The sequence below is a fragment of the Theropithecus gelada genome, chromosome 12 (genome assembly GCF_003255815.1).
Source record: "Theropithecus gelada isolate Dixy chromosome 12, Tgel_1.0, whole genome shotgun sequence".
In the NCBI taxonomy this organism is placed as follows: Eukaryota; Metazoa; Chordata; class Mammalia; order Primates; family Cercopithecidae; genus Theropithecus; species Theropithecus gelada.
This window is the reverse complement of record NC_037680.1, coordinates 55,365,306-55,379,428: the sequence shown is the minus strand read 5'-3', so window position 1 is coordinate 55,379,428 and position 14,123 is coordinate 55,365,306. Positions and strand designations below refer to the sequence as shown.

The window sequence follows — 14,123 nt, the reverse complement described above, 5'->3', positions numbered from 1 at the left end:
TACATTTTAAAATGCTTTGAGCACAGCTTGGCATATTGTAGGTGCTCAATACTTTTCAAATGTTCACCATATCACTACATACTTTGGTGGTCACTTTCTGAGCTTTACTGGATAATCACTAGCCTACAAAATCAGACACACTGGCCACATCCCACACCAATTCCATAAACCACTAGATAGTCTTAACTTTCTAAAATGTTCTGATATGCCATTTCATGGCTTTATATCCAGTCTAGTTTACTCAAAACGTCAGCTTTAGCTGGAAGATAGAGTTTAAAACCAATTTTCCACTTCTTAAGTTTCTCCACCCTTTAGCTATTCTTTAGGTCACTTATACTTATTATAGTTGATTACATTTTCATTAAATTAGGTCATTCCTGTATACTGTTCAATTGAACTGATGGCTTAACAACATTTTGGTTATTGAAGCCCTCAAGTCGGTTGGTAAGGGGGATGGGGACACACACTGACGTGTGTATGCTCCCTGGGGAAGGCTCTGTGGTTGCTTCTAATCCTCATGCCCATTGTATGACAGAATTAGCTGTTGCTGCCTGAGCTATCTGCTAAGCCCTGGGGCTGCCTGTGGGTCTCCTTTTACCTCTCTAAGCTCTTTTCCTTCCCTACCCCTGGTGTTTGTCCCTGGTGATCATTGGCTTCTCTTTTCTCCTGCCACCATCCCAAACTAGCCAGGAAGTAGAAATCATTTTCTCCTCTTCCCTCATTCTCACGATCCAATCCCAAAGACAACCCAAAAGGATGAATTAATTTTAATGAATATTGTAGGGAGACTCTTAAGCAAACAATGAATGGCATGCTTTAAAAAGATGAAGACATCTTTTAAAATTTACCAGTTATTTATTCTGTCTATATTACAGTTTCTGATTCATTGTTTTTCCCAACAACCAGAGGTTCAGGCCAAAACTTTGGTAGGAAATCCATTAAGCTGCCTGACCTAGGAAATGGGAAGGTAAAATGAAAATGTCAAACTTTGGTCCCACTCCTAAGTAGCTCTGCGCTGTCTGTCGGTCTGTCTCTCACTCTCTTTATCTCACACACACAGTGAATATAATTGGCTGAAGATCACTTAGGGTGCAACTTTAAGTTATATTGGGAAAACCATGCCTTCGATATCTTTGGCAGGGATACACATTGCCAAGACACTGGATGGGGCTGTTTCCTCTCCTGAAAAACAATTTCTTTCCACTACTGGGGAAGTTATTTTCAATGAGTCAGAGGTAATGTTAGAAATAAAATTTAGGTCCAGAGACTTCTACTGTACTGATTTTGTCCATTGGACGAAATAACTTTCCATCCATTAAGTAGCTGGAAGTAAAGAGCCCTACCTAAACACAAATAATTGTTGTGGGCAATGTTAAGAAGGGAAGTCCTTACTGCCTTTTTTTTTAAATGAAATATAGATGTGAGAAGAGAAATTATATGCTAACACAAGTCAGAATAGTTAAATACATAAAATTATTATTCTAGACAGGAAAAAAGATTGTATGTAAAGCTGTTCATAAAGTAATAAGTTTTGCCTTAAAATAACATATTTTAGCTTTCCTACTGCCCCTCAACACAGAATACCGGGATTTGATACTGGAATTTGTTGAGGAGATACAGATACCTTCCAGTTGATCTCAGTAATTCACAAAGGGCTCCCAAATTCTACAGAAGAAAATTGTGAGCATTGTCCTCCTGGAATCTCTAAGTCCAAATAATAACAGGCCAATAACTAGATCGGTCCCAGAATACATCTAAAAATGGAAACCCAATCCACGTTTTTGGCACTAATTGTTTTTTTCTGCCCTCCTGCCAAGTCTGCAGGTGCAAACATCAGCAACACAGCTTTAGCATCTCTTCTAATGTGCATTAGAATCACCTAGTGGACCAAATAGATATTTCAAATCTGGTTATTGCTAGTTAAGTCCAGAGCTCATTTGACTGTATTGTCTAATACAAAATACAACTGGTTCTCCTACTGTAAAAAAAGAAAAAAAACCAAAGCCCTATGGAAACATGCCTTCAAAATCAAAGCAGGCATTAGAACTGTCACCTGTGACCATCAACTACAATTGAAAGCATTTCTCTGTATGTGTGTATTTTTGGTAATTGCAAGAGAGACTGTCAAAAAGTCTTGGGTTAAAGAAGATGAATAACTGATGCCTTTTTCCTTGATCAGTTTTTTGTCCTTAATAGAACCTGGTTATTCAGCAAGTTCTGCACGTGGGAAAGAAAATGAAAGTAATTTGATGAGATTTTCATCTCCCCTTAAGCATTTCTGTTAAGGTGGTTTGAATTGCATATTGCTAGTTCACCTCCTCCAGCATATTTTAAATAAAGATAAAAAAGATCTGATTTCAGATTGTGGAACAAATTGCAGAAAAATAAGCTGCAGTGGTTTATGACCTTCTGATGCATTGCTTTGGGCTGCAGCAGAAGTTCACCTTCTTGACGCCTCCGTTGTTTATCCTTGACCATCAGAGAGCATTTTCTATTGCTTGCATGCTCCATCTTTCAGTCCTGTCTTTGGCACATGTCATTTGGGAAGTGAAATTCTCAGCCTGCTCTTGCTGTCACCACTGCCCACAGCTGGCATCTTGCTCTCAGGGACTCCTTCTGACAGGCCTGACCCACACATTCATTCTCCTCTCTAATGAACTATTTTCACTAAGCCCCTGATTATATACAGGACCTAATTCGGTGTTAAAATTGGGTTCTATAACCATAGCTTTGCATTTTGGTTTTTATTTTAAGAATGTTCATAAATATAGCCTAATGAGATATATATAGATAGGCCACTTCTCTTCTCCAGAATCCTTTATTTCTGCAGATGTATATAATAAGCAGGAAAAATATTGCATAGTATGAATTCTGACACTGGCATTTCTGTCCCTACCTACAAGAATTTCCTCCTATTGGTTGTTTGAAATTAGGCAAGTTATTGAACTGTCTATTGAACTGTTACCTCATCTATTGAAAGGACAAATATCTTTATCACAGGAGGGGTGCAAAGATTAGTTGAAGTTATGTTGTAACCTACCTAAATTAGTACCTAATTCTTCTCTTGGAAGGAAGGCTGGTTCACTTCTTTTACTTTCTTCATTCTTATCTACCAGCAGGAGTCCAAAGTGGGACTTCCAACAAGACAAAAATTAAAAATATTTAAAAAAAGGAGTCCTTCTTTGCTCAAGGCTAAATACCTTCAATAGGTATTTAGCCCAAACTTCCCTCTCTTCCAACCTTCCCACTGTTTTTGGTACATCCCTGTATCAACTTTCCCCATGCGTCTTCAGTGATGAACAAGACAAGCAAAGAAATGCATGTCTCACCTAATCAAAGAAAAAAATGTGGGGAGGAGCCCCTTTGTTACTTCTGCTTTCCCAAAAGCGATCATCCTTTACTCAGCCAATGAATGTAGCCAATGTCTTAGTCCATTTTGCATTGCTACAAAGGAATACCTGAAACTGGGTAATTTGTGAAGATGAAAGGGTTATTTGGCCCATGATTCTGCTGGCTGAAAGACTGGGCATCTGTTGAAAGTTCAGGCTGCTTCCACCCATGGCAGAAGGTGAAGGGGAGTTTCCAAATGCAGAGATCACATGGCAAGAGAGGAAGCAAGAGAACACGTGGAGGCACTAGGCTCTTTTTCACAACCAGGTCTGCTGGGAAGTAATAAAGGGAGAACTCTCCCACAGCCCCCACCAAGGAAGGGCATCAATCTATTCATGAGGGGTCCACTCCTATGATCCAAATACCTTCCATTAGATCCCATCTCCAACACTGGGAATCAAATTTCAACATGGGGTTTAGAGGGGACAAACATCAAAACTGTAGCAGCCAACATCCGCACTTAGATGTTCATAAATGCTACCAACTGATATCTCACACCGCTCTTCTCCTGACTCCACTTTTTACATATCCCTAATTAAAGCTCAGTCTTTAAGTCTACATTTAACAAATATAGTCCAAATATATTTTAATTGAAGAACCATCCAATAGTAATAGAATGCAACCTACTGATATGATTTTAAATTTTCTAGTAGCCACATTTTAAAAGTAAAAAGAAATTAAAAAGCAAAAAGCCACACAAAAAGGGTGAAAACCAATAATATTTTTAAATTAACCCAACATATACAAAATGTTATTTCAATAGGTAATCAATAGTAACATTTTTTTTTTTATTGAGACAGGGTCTCACTCCTATTGCCCAGGCTGGAGTGCAGTGGCATGATCTTGACTCACTGCAGCCTCAACTTTGCAGGTTCAGGTAATCTTCCTTCCTTAGCCTCTCTGAGTAGCTGTGACTACAGGTGTGTGCCACCACACCAAGCTAATTTTTTGTATTTTTTTAGTAGAGACTGGGTTTTGCCATGTTGCCCAGGCTGGTCTCAAACTCTTGTGCTCAAGTGGTCCGCCTGCCTCAGCTTCCCAAACTGCTCGGTTTACAGGCATGAACCACCATACTCATACTCATACTGTTATTCTTAATGAGATATTTTCATTATACTTTATGCTAAGTCTGTGAAATCTGCTGTGTGCTTTATACATGGAGCATGTCTCAATTAGGACTAGTCACTTTCCGAGTACTAGATAGCTATGTTGATTAGTGGCTACTGTATTGGACAGTGCAGGTTTTCCTGCCACCCCACTTTAACTTTGAAGGAAGCTCTTTGTTTTCACTGGACATTCCTGATTGCTTCCTCTCTGCATCTTTGCTGACTTTCCTTTTTCTCCATCTCTTGTCATTCTGTGATAGATGCCACCCCATCACTACACACACACCACTACAAAGATCTGCCTCACTCCTCTGCTGAGTTCTATCTCCTCTGGGCATCAAGTACCTAGAATGCCCTATCAAATTAATGGGATGACCATGAACACATTGCTCAGATGAAACTGAAAGATAGAAACTGGGAAGAAAGGAAAAATATTCTAATTTACCCCTTTAATCCATCATTGCTCAGAACCAATTTCCAGTGCATACTTCGAATACTTTTTGTTTTCCTTCCATTGCACATCTCCTCAGCTTATGGCTCATGTTTTCATAGTTTTGCAGGGACCATGTTCTACATAAATGTCCTGGTGCATCATTTACTGTACTTATCACTCAGGCTTCTGGACAGCAGCTGACATAATTTAAAACCTTATAAAAAGTGCACTTAGAATATCTATGCAGCTGTCTGAAGTAGCTACTCGCCAGGCACAATGACTGATTTACTGGGTGGCAGAATATTATGATTGACATGCTCCTGGTTATTTAGGGTGTCCTATCTTGTGATCAGAAGGACTCTGAGAGCCTATTTTGTGTGCATCCCACAGCATACATGGTAAATCTGATCTAAGAGTCTGCTCCTGTGTGTGAATACCTCATAATGAGATGTAACACCCTCATGATGATCGACTTACTTCTCAGTGTTATGCCAACTTGTTTTTATGTTTCTTTCCAGGGTGCATCTGGTAGTAACAATTTGTAGATCTAGAGAGTCAGCATGATTTAACAGGCAGGAATGTGAACAAGACATGCTGAACATTATCGTAGTTCTTTACATTCTCTTAAAGAGAATAGTATTGTCTCACAGGAATAGTATCTTTTGGGAGTTGAAATAGTATGTGCCAAATCCAGAAGATGAGGTCAGTAGATACGGTTTAAAAATCAAAACAACTCACTCTTGCCCAGCTTTCATCACTGCTGGCATGTGTTAGATGACAAGTCTTTGACTCACAAAGTTTAATAAGATTATCTGAGGGTTCAGGCTTCTCACCTGTTTTTAGAGATTAGAGAACACCTGTTTGTACCCATTTTTCATCCACTCTGATTCTATATTAACTGTCCCTATTAAAGCATTCTTGAGATGTCAAGTCCCTCCCACTTTAGCTAAGAATAAATAAAACTCACTTTCATTTAATAAAATAAACGATCTCTGGAAGTTAGTTGTATCATGATCCACTTTACTTTGAGGAAACCCTTAAATCATTGATCTAGTTGTGTTTTTATAGGGGCTTACTGCATTTTTGGGAGAAAGTTATTTTGTTTTACACAATAAAATAATAAATTTTATAGCTGTTGATAAAATACTCTGTGTGTGTTTTCATAGGCACATTGTACATATCATCTAGCTCTAATTGGATACCAGTAAAACAGACTGTCTTCAAATAGTTGTAAATACATAAGCACAATACTTGTGTATCTTGGGGACTAACTAGATAATGTGTGTATTGTGCATAGATTACCAAATATTCAGAAGAAAATGAGATATATGTCACATGAAAACTGCTACAAGGTCACCAGTATTCTTTTCTTTGCACTAATGATGGACTAAAATGGTGGTTAACAAAGATATTTCCAATTAGCAGAAAGCTAGAGAAATGCTTCCATTCTGTATTTTAACTGCCTATTCCATGCTGAGAAATACTAAGAGTTGGTGTAGACCTTTTGATCACATAGTCAGCTTTGCGATATCAGCCCTATAAATGGTGTGTCCTATTCTAGGTAAGCCGTTAACTCTGACGTGTGTGTGTGTGTGTGTGTGTGTGTGTGATGTGCATTTATTGTGTGGAACTTCCAAACTAATCTAGAGTTCTCCTTGGCCACCTGTTTCACACATTTCTCCATGTTACAGGATTTCAGAGAAATCCTGAGACTGCAACAGGCAAGACAACCTAGGCTGGGGAAAGACATAGTATCAGGCTTGGGATTTATATGCCCATTGTTTTGAACGGGCTGCCAGTGTTCATTTTTCAGATTTGAAGTCATTTCCCCTGATGGCAGGGCTGTAAGATTTGAAATGACTCAAGCATGGCAGGAGGGCACAATGGAAAGAGCATGGACTTTGAAATCCTGCAGACTGGAGGACAAACTCTGCTACTTACTATGTGGCTGTGGATAAGCTGCTTAACCTCTTCAAAACTCAGTCACCGCATCTCTAAAATGATGATATCATGACTGTTATAAAGTTATTGAGAGAAATAGAGATGATGCCCAAAAAGCAACTAGCAAACTGTGTAGCTGGTAGTAGTCTCTTAAGAATCAGTCATTATGATATGATCATAAGGATAATGCTATACAGGATTCAAGAGTAAAAAATCTAAGTCTCCTTTAATTGGGATAAAGAATCTGTATCCAGGGCCCCCATGACAAGTGTTGGCATCATTTAAAAAGGTACGGATTATTTCAAGTCCTTTGCTATTTGTGGTTTCAGCACTGTATATGGCATGTATGATAAATCAAGTCAATGTAAATGTGAGTTATGCCCTTACCACTTATAATGTCAATGGATTTTAATAACCTCTCTATTTTCTGGATATAGATTTCCAGCACTTGTAGCAAACTAAATATTTCTGCATAGTCTATTTTATGGCAGAAAATAGAATTCTACCTATACTGTTTAATATTTTCATATGGGTTTATACAACTATACTTAGATTCATATTCATTTCCAGGAAAGAAGATATATTTTAAACGAATTCATGATTTTTGGACTGCTTGGGAATGTATTTTGATTCTTTGTTAGGAGATTTTGATCTTATTCATGCCATGTAATCTACTGAACTGATTAGTCATTTTCATACTTTTCTGGGATTTTTTTTTCTTTTATGCATGTAGAGGTTAAATGAAGAAAAAATTCTAAACTTGTTCATATTATTTTAATACATGAGATAGTTTATATAAAGAGAAATTAAAGTAGCTTAACCTTTGAAAGGTTGAGGGACTATTTCTGAATTTTTACTCACTTATTCTGATTATTTAAATTTTGATCTTTCTTTGTTGCTTTTTACCTAGGTTACTTGTTGGTTTCAGAAAACGATAAGAGATTTACAGGAACAAAGTCTAGGTTCATCACTTTCAGACAATGAGGATCTAATTCGTAAGCACGAGGAACTGATAATAAAAGCAAAGGTAAGAGATATATTAGACACTTTAAAAATAATTGAAAAATGCATTAACTTTTCTTGAATATGCTTCTGTGGGTAATTTAGAGGAGAACTGAGAAGTCTCTTTGATTAATCTACTATTCATGTAAAAAAAAAAATCCCAATAACATTAGCAATACCGCTGTGCATTGACAGGGCTTCCAGAATAATGATAAACAAATTAACAGCTTCTACAACAATAACTATATTGTTCTGAATAGTTACTATATGCCAGGCACTATACTATGTATATGAAATCCATTATCTAAATTATCATAAAACCCCTAAGGGAGAGGTATTATTTTCCCCATTTTATGGATCAAAACAAATAAAACACAGAGGCTTGGAAATGCAAAGTCGCTTGACCAATATAATATATCTTGTCAGTGGCAGATTTAAAATTCAGTTCTAGGTTTTGTCTAATACAAAGGCCCAAGCTCTTAAACATTATACTTTTTTAGCTTTCTAAAATTTTTTTCTACACTGAGATATCATTACTATGAGTCATCACTTTTATGACTTCCAGATATAATTTGATTGCTGTTCCCATTTACATGTCTTTTGCTCCTTAACTTGCTTCAGATTTCTCAGTTTTGCAACAAGTAATGGTTACCAGCCCGGCAGCCACTTGTAGGTATATAGAATGCATTAAAATGCAAGCATGAAGTGCCGAAAGCAAGATGAGTAAAGCACCTGTGTTGTGGTTGACCTTCTCTCCATTGTGTCTTGTTATTTGAAAATCAATGCATTTATACATCTGGGGGTCTATAAATACTTTCCAAAATTCTTTACAGAGGCTCCATATTGATCTGCAAGAAAACAGAAGTCCATCATAGTAGATGGAATGAGAACAGTGAATAATCACTATCAACGTTTAGAGAACTTTGTATTATTAATATTTTAGATGATTGATAGTTGTAGGTAGAGCTAAGTCATAAAGCTCTAGAAAACAATGGGCCAACACTACTAGACAATAGCTGAATACAGGCTAGACAAGTCAAATATTCACATATCTGGGAGGATAGGAGTCGGCAAGATGAGGACGGAGGCAGTAGATTGCATTTATTTAGACTTAAATCTTTTCATGGGGATCATGACACATTTGTTTCAGTTTCTTGCTTCTGTTTGAACACTCCAGTGTCTTCTAGGCATCCAAAGTGTTTGGTTTGAATATTTGACTGATTGATAAAAGGTGCACTTACAGAAGACTGACTAATAATGACTGATTATTTTTTAAGTTCTTAAAATTTTTCAGCATTTGGTTTATCTGTTTAGGACGTTAATTTTTTTCATTGAATTATATGGCAATTTATTCTGTTTGTATCACTCAAGTTTTATCAGTGAAAATTCTATCGAAAGCCCCAAATGCTAAGCACAAGAGATCACCAGAATTGCATAGGATGCTGCTTCCTTTAATACAAAAAAAAAAAGCAGTATATAGTGTACACATAATTTATACATCCCTTGGGGTTATATTCATGATAAATGTGGAGTTATGGTTTCCTCTAGCCTGACGACAGTCTGGAGTAGAATATTTGTTAATGTTTGACCTTAGTAGGCCACAGTTTTTCTCATAGTTTATAGCTGTATTTCCACTTCTGATGTGCATAAACAAAAGAGCATATAGATATTATTTCCATCAATATTATTAAGTTGCAGGTATAAGGGATGTAAAAAATAATTTTTAAAAGACTATTTTTAGAGCAGTTTTAAGTTCACAGCAAAATTAAGGGGAAGGTGTAGAGATTTCCCATATACACTCTGCCCCCACACATTCATAGTCTCCCCCATTATCAACATCCTCACCAGAGTGGTGCATTTAATGGACCTACATTGACACATCATTAGCAATATAAGCTATGAACCAAAGTTCATAGCTTATATTAGGGTTCACTTTTGGTTTTGTGCAGTCTATGGGTTTGGACAAATGTGTGATGACATGTATTGAATGATTGAACATCATTGAATTATACAGATTATTCTTGCTACCCTAAAACTGCTCTGTGCTCTGCCTGTTCATTCTTTTCCACACCCGCAACTCCTGACAACCACTGATCTTTTTACTCTCTTCATAGTTTTGCCTTTTCCAGAATGTCATGTAGTTAGAATTGTACAGTATGTAGGCTTTCAGATTGACGTTTTTCACTTAGTAATATGTATTTAAGTTTCCTTTATATCTTTTCATGACTTGATAGTTCATTCCTGTTTAGAAATAAATAATATTCTAGATAAGCCTGCATGACATAGGGAGACTCCATCTCTACAAAATATTTAGCCAGGTGTGGTGGTGCATGCCTGTGGTCCCGGCTACTCAGGAGGCTGAGGTGGGGGGATTGTTTGAGCCTGGGAGGTTCCATACAAGTATATCCACTTCCTTTAGGGTCCTGAACTACTCTGCATCTTGTGCAGAAGCTGAGTACTGCCCCATGTACTCAAGTAGTTTTCAAGCCAAACTGTTTTTGAAAAGTGAGGCAGAGAAACCTATTTCTCTACAGCATTCCTGAGAGTAAATTTATTTTCCTTTTTATTTTTTTTTTTGAGATGGGGGTCTCACTCTGTCACTCAGGCTGGAGCACAGTGGTACAATCATAGCTCACCACAGCCTCGACATCCTGGGTTCAAGCGATCCTCCCACCTCAGCCTCCCGAGCACCTGGGACTGCAGCTGCACACCACCATACCTGGCTAATTTTTTTTTTTTTTTTTTTTTTTGTGTAGAGATGGCGTCTTGCTATGTTTCTCAGGCTGGTCATGAACTCCTGGCCTCAAGTGATCCTCCCACCTCAGCCCTCTAAAGTGCTGGGATTACAGGCATGAACCATCATACCTGGCAAATTTATTTTCTAAAAAAAAAAAAATATTAGTTTATTTATTGGGATTTCTTCTTTTTATTTATTTCTGTGAAGTATTCTTTCCAATGTAAGATTTTCCTTCCGAACTATGGGTTGGGCTATAGAGCCATCAATCTTAATCCACCTTTAATTACAAATTACAAAAATGTGGACTAATTATTTAGACTGATTCAGTCAAATGAAAATGAATGCTCAAATATAACTTGTAGATACAAAAAGGTTCTAAAGATATTTGCCATGAATTTCAGACACTAGAGAATTCACTGGCAAGATAACTGGTTATTAAGACTTCAGGAGTCTCCGAATCATATGGGTTGAGAGAGACCACCATCAGTCTGTATGTACAAGGGGGAGTAGTACTCTATTCTGGGGTGATCCAGGACAGCTTTCTGGAATGATGGGGCTTGAACAGATGGATAGAATATGAGTTGTTGGTTAGGAGGGGGTGGTCAAACCAGAATATGGCAGAATAAGGCAAACAGCAATCAAACCAGGCTGTCTATGATGAGAGTTAAAGTCCTCGTAATGTGTAAGCCAGAGAAGAGAGGCTAAGGAGAGTTGTCCTAGAGGCAATAGACATCCACAGCCATTCTGTAGGAAAGAAATAATAATTCATGGTCATGACAGAAAAGTAGACTTCCACAGGTTGGGAAATAGAAGAGATTCCTGAAGCAATCAGAGGTAGGCCTAGATGACCTCAAAACTTTCTTTAATTTTCAAATCCTGTAAATGAGATAGGATGCACATTTCAATATCAGTTATGCTTGTTATATTGAAAGCAAGACGAGTGTAAAAAACACCTTTCCAGAGCTGGTTGAAAGGAATAAGTCTGGGTGAGGGAAGTAGCAGTAATTTTTTAAAGTAGACAATATCTTACCTTGGTATTCCCAGCACATAGGACAGTGCCTGATATGAAAAGGACATTTGATTGATGTCTGTGTAGTAAGTCTTTTACGTTGTGAAGAAGAAACATCCTTTTAGTTTTTCTTTGTGATTCCCTGGTGACTTTGGATAATCACTCAGCCTTCTTTTCTCTATCTATCCACCCATTATCTTTAAAACCATTTTTGTAGCCCTCAGACTAGAGTTACACTTCCCTTTTGGTTTACCTTATTGTCTTTGCCTTTATTCTCTGTCTCCCTCACATTCTCTTTCTCACAGGCACCTACTCTAATGGGCTCAACTTTTGTCTTTAGACATAGTCCTATTTCTAAAATATAGAGTTACATGTTTTAATTTTCATAAATAGTATGAAGACATAGATCTCATATTGTTTTTTGCCATAACACTGTTTGCATCTAGTTTATACAGTTCTTTGTGTTCTTCAGTATGCTAACTTCTAGTTGCAATGTAAATTTGGAAAGTTGTATTACATACATGACGTTCTACTTATATCCTTCTTAACTTGTCACTGCCTCCCCCATTTCTTTATTCCTTCCTAATCTCTGATCTTATAGCGCACTCATTCTTTCTTCTGCTGTACTCCTTCTGCCATTCAGCCCTTCTGCCAAGTTCTTCACTTCAGCTATTACATTTTTCATGCCCAATTGCTGACATTGATTCTTCTTCACAAATGGTTTTCTGTTTTACCTATCTAATGTATTTCCTCATATCTTAAGATATACTTTTTAACATATTAAATTTTTGGTCTGTCCAGTGCATTAATTCTGCTTCTTCTGTATTTCAGTGTTGCTTGTGGTCAACAGATGTTGTTTATCCCTGTGAGTTAATGTTCCATTGGGATATCAGTAACTTTGGTATGTTGGGGATATGAAAGCCAGTGCTCTAACTTACCCCTTCTGGGTGAGTTGGGGAGAGTACCCCTAAGTGCAGATGACTTCTTTTGCTACAGTTAGTATTCAGCCATTCCCATTTGTCCCCCAACACCTCCCCCTCCACCACACGAACAAAAGAGTATACCCCTTGGATGACCTCCCAGTGACTGGATTCTGGACCTTGCTTTTATCCATGACCTATTTCTCTGGGTGGTATTCTACCCAGCTCACATGGTGGAGAGTTGGTATGGACACATGAAGAAACAGATCAGGTTGCCTGCATCTCTAATATCAACTATCCATCTGATTAGATTTCCATGGGATTCTGTTTTTTCTCTCTTACTGGTACTGGACTGAGGGTACTGTTTTCTATCCAAAAAAGGTACAAAGATGAGCAACGACCAGGGAGGTAAGGAGAGAAAGCATCACACCTAAAAATTTCTTCCCTGACATATCTCCTGTCTATGGCTTCCAAACTTATTGTATGTAGACAGCCATGTGCCCTGAGACTGAACTTACCTTTTGTCTCCCACAGAAAAGTTCTGTGATCTACAAAACCTTACTTTCACTTTACAGAAAGAACCAGCTACATAATTTGTGGGGCCCAGTGCAAAATAAAATTATGGAAGGTTTTCTTAAAATATTATTGAGAAGTTCAGTATAGGGACAGCATGGGCCCCTTTTAAACATAAGGCTCTGTGTGATTGCACAGGTCAGTTGACCATGAAGTCAGTCCTATATATAGGGTTAGGATTTCTGGAAAGACCTGGCAGCCTTTGCTGAATACACATTTTCCTTAGCCACTTTATTAACCTCTTCTCACTTGAATTAGCAGGCTTCCTACAACAAACCAAAAGAAAAAAAAAAACATGCAGATTAGATTAGAGAAAATGGAATTATAATGACAAAATGATTATAGGTCTATATTCGTTGTCTTCCCTTACTCCAGAACAGAGTATGTTCTGTGAGCAATGCAATATCTAGAACTTGACTATAATGCTATACTTGGTTGCATCTACATGGAGAAAAACAGGTGTAAACCCCTGCTATGACATTCACTACATAGTGAATGACATACCTTGGGTACATTACATACCTGTGAGCCCCACTTTCCTTACCTGTAAGCCTTGAAAATTCAATTAGAAAATTTTTATGACGATAATAGTGGGAGACTTCAGCACTCTACTGACAGTATTAGACAGATAATTCAAGGCAGAAAATTAACAAAGATATTCAAGACCTGAACTCAACATTGGACCAAATGGATATGTTAGACACCTATAGAACTCTTCATCCCAAAACAACAGAATATACATTATTTTCATCACCACATGGCACATACTCTAAAATTGACCACATAATTGGACATAAAACAATCCTCAGCAAATGGGAAAGAACTGAAATCATACCAAACACACTCTCAGACCACAGCACAATGAAAATAGAAATTAAGACAAGGAGAATCACTTAAAACCATGCAATTATATGAAAATTAAACAACGTGCTCCTCGGTGACTTTTGGGTAAACAGTGAAATTAAGGCAAAAATCAAAAAGTTCTTTGGAACTAATGAGAACAAAGATACAA

At 37.5% G+C, this 14,123-nt stretch overlaps 1 protein-coding gene across 1 annotated transcript in view; it reads left to right on the top strand.

Annotated features, from left to right (window-relative positions):
• The window catches only part of CCDC141 (coiled-coil domain containing 141), a 219,016-nt gene that overhangs the window by 91,161 nt on the left and 113,732 nt on the right, over nt 1–14,123 (top strand). The window contains exon 6 of the mRNA XM_025404910.1: nt 7,781–7,897. Coding sequence (XP_025260695.1) covers nt 7,781–7,897 — 117 coding nt within the window. The remainder of the gene's footprint in view (nt 1–7,780; nt 7,898–14,123) is intronic.